This window comes from Homarus americanus, unplaced genomic scaffold (assembly GCF_018991925.1).
Source record: "Homarus americanus isolate GMGI-L3 unplaced genomic scaffold, GMGI_Hamer_2.0 scaffold18703, whole genome shotgun sequence".
Classification (NCBI taxonomy): Eukaryota; Metazoa; Arthropoda; class Malacostraca; order Decapoda; family Nephropidae; genus Homarus; species Homarus americanus.
The window spans coordinates 7184676-7186811 of NW_024749779.1; the positions used below are offsets into that span (position 1 = coordinate 7184676).

Here is a 2136-nt window from a genome sequence, read left to right on the forward strand (position 1 = left end):
GAAGAAGATGAGAATGAGGAGGAGGAAGATGAATAAAAAATAGTAGTTTGAAGAATTAATATTATATAAAAATGAATTATAATAATGACACGTATTTTAAATTCTTAAATAATTTACAAAAAAACAACTTACCTCAATTAAGATTTATTTATTATATTTTTGATAGGCTAAGACTATTATGTTTTAATATTTCAACAGAAATAAAATTAATGTCGATCTATACTTTAGAGTTTCAAAATGTTGCCCATTCTATAAAAACATATAATCATTTAAAGTTTTTTAATTATCTAGCAACACATGATATTCCAGTTTATGTGGTAACTCACGATAATATTAAAAATAATAATAAAAATCTTATGACTATTACTAAAGATGCATATTTTCATTTGGTTGCAATAAAATACATAATAAGTTTCATTTCAAATTTTGAAAATGATTTATTAGAATATTTACAATTACTAAAGCATAAATTATCTATAATAATACAGAGTATGAATCATTTTGTAAATATTTTCAATTTATTTTTCAATAGCCGTGGCAGTGTATGAGGAGGAGGTATTTTCTCCAAAATCCAAAATTATTGTGAGTTTTTTTTTATTTTTTGTTATTTTAAGATCCTTATTGCCTTCCTCTTTCTTCTTTTCTTCTTCCCCTTTTTCTATTTTAACCTCCTTATTGCCTTCCTCTTTCTTCTTTTCTTCTTCCCCTTTTTCTATTTTAATATCCTTAAATTCCTTGCCTTCCTCATCCTTTATATCTATAATATTCTGCTTCTTTATAACACATATCGTGAGTTTCAAAATATGTTTTCCGTCTATAATATGTTCCACATTTTCACCCTCAGCATCTTCTTTTTCTTCGTGTTTCTTCTCTAATTCTTCTTCTTCTTCGTCTTTCTTCTCATCAAAAACTTCTAATTCTTCTTCTTTCTTCTCATCAACATCAACTTCTTTTTCCTTCTTCTCAAAAACTAATTTTTCTCCTTCGTCTTTCGTCTCATCAAAAACTTCTAATTCTTCTCCTTCTAATTCTTCTTCCTCATCAACTTCTAATTCTTCTTTATTCTCATCAACTTCTAATTCTTCTTCTTCATCTTTTTTCTCATCATCAACTTTTAATTCTTCTTCCTCGTCAACTTCTAATTCTTCATCTTTCTTCTCATTAACTTCTAATTCTTCTTCTTCCTTAACTTCTAATTCTTCTTCTTCGTCTTTCTTCTCATCAACTTCCAATTCATCTTCTTCGTCTTTCTTCTCATCAATTTCCAATTCATCAACTTCTTCTAATTCATCAACTTCATCTAATTCATTCTTCTTTTCATCTATTTCCATCTTAACTTCTTTCTTCTTTTCATCTATTTCCTTCTCATCTTTCTTCTTCTCTTCTTTCTTTAACTTTTTTGTTTTTTCTAATTTTGCTTCTTTCTTCTTAAACTCCCTTTCTTCACCTTCACTCTCTTCCTTCTTTTCCTTAAACTTCTTTTTCTTTTCTAATTTTTCTTCTTTCTTTATCATAAATTCCCTCTCTTCACTCTCTTCCTTCTTTTCCTTTTTATCCTCAATTCTCCTCTTTCACTTTTCTTTTACTGTGTTATTTATTACTTTGGCTAATTGGTGCGTTTGTTCAGTGGGCAAAGGCATCTTAATTTTCCTCAATTCAGCAGTAAGATACTTTTTATGTACCTCTTCCATTTAGAGGCCCCTACTGTTAGCACACATACATACAATCACCACCAATATATATACCCCCCAGAGCTCGCGAGCGCGCACTCGCAATAACCTTCAGGCTAGCTGTGTGTGATATTTATTTTCTTCTTCCTGGATCAGACAGTGAAATTTTTTTATCATTTTGTGACTCAGCTACCTTAAGGTGGTCACTATTATACCGTTGCGCAAACTAACGTTAAAAAGCATTAATTAAATATGGACACTTATCTTAAATTATATACCTCATTGCCATTTAGTGTTAAATGGCAATTTGTCTGCCGACTAAGCCTCAGTGGGTAGTTTTCACTATTTAGTGTGACATATATATATATATATATATATATATATATATATATATATATATATATATATATATATATATATATATATATATATATATATATATATATATATATATATATATATATAT

General features: G+C 28.1%; 1 protein-coding gene across 1 annotated transcript; it reads right to left on the reverse strand.

Moving 5' to 3' along the window:
* Positions 1 to 518: 518 nt before the first annotated feature.
* LOC121853844 (UPF0329 protein ECU05_1680/ECU11_0050-like) lies at positions 519 to 1331 on the reverse strand. Its single transcript, XM_042348218.1, has 2 exons — positions 1227 to 1331; positions 519 to 770 (listed from the first exon to the last, which is right to left on the reverse strand). Exons 1-2 carry the CDS (start codon positions 1329 to 1331, stop codon positions 519 to 521), a joined length of 357 nt encoding a protein of 118 aa, XP_042204152.1.
* Between the last annotated feature and the right edge of the window lie 805 nt (positions 1332 to 2136).

What these genes read in the sequence shown, in the direction of transcription:
- LOC121853844 (XM_042348218.1), bottom strand. Translation starts at nt 1,331, where the DNA reads ATGGAAATAGATGAAAAGAAGAATGAATTAGATGAAGTTGATGAATTA. An exon ending in ACGAAGAAGATGAATTGGAA is followed by an intron (nt 771 to 1,226) that starts GTTGATGAGAAG and finishes GTTATAAAGAAG; the next exon opens with CAGAATATTATAGATATAAA.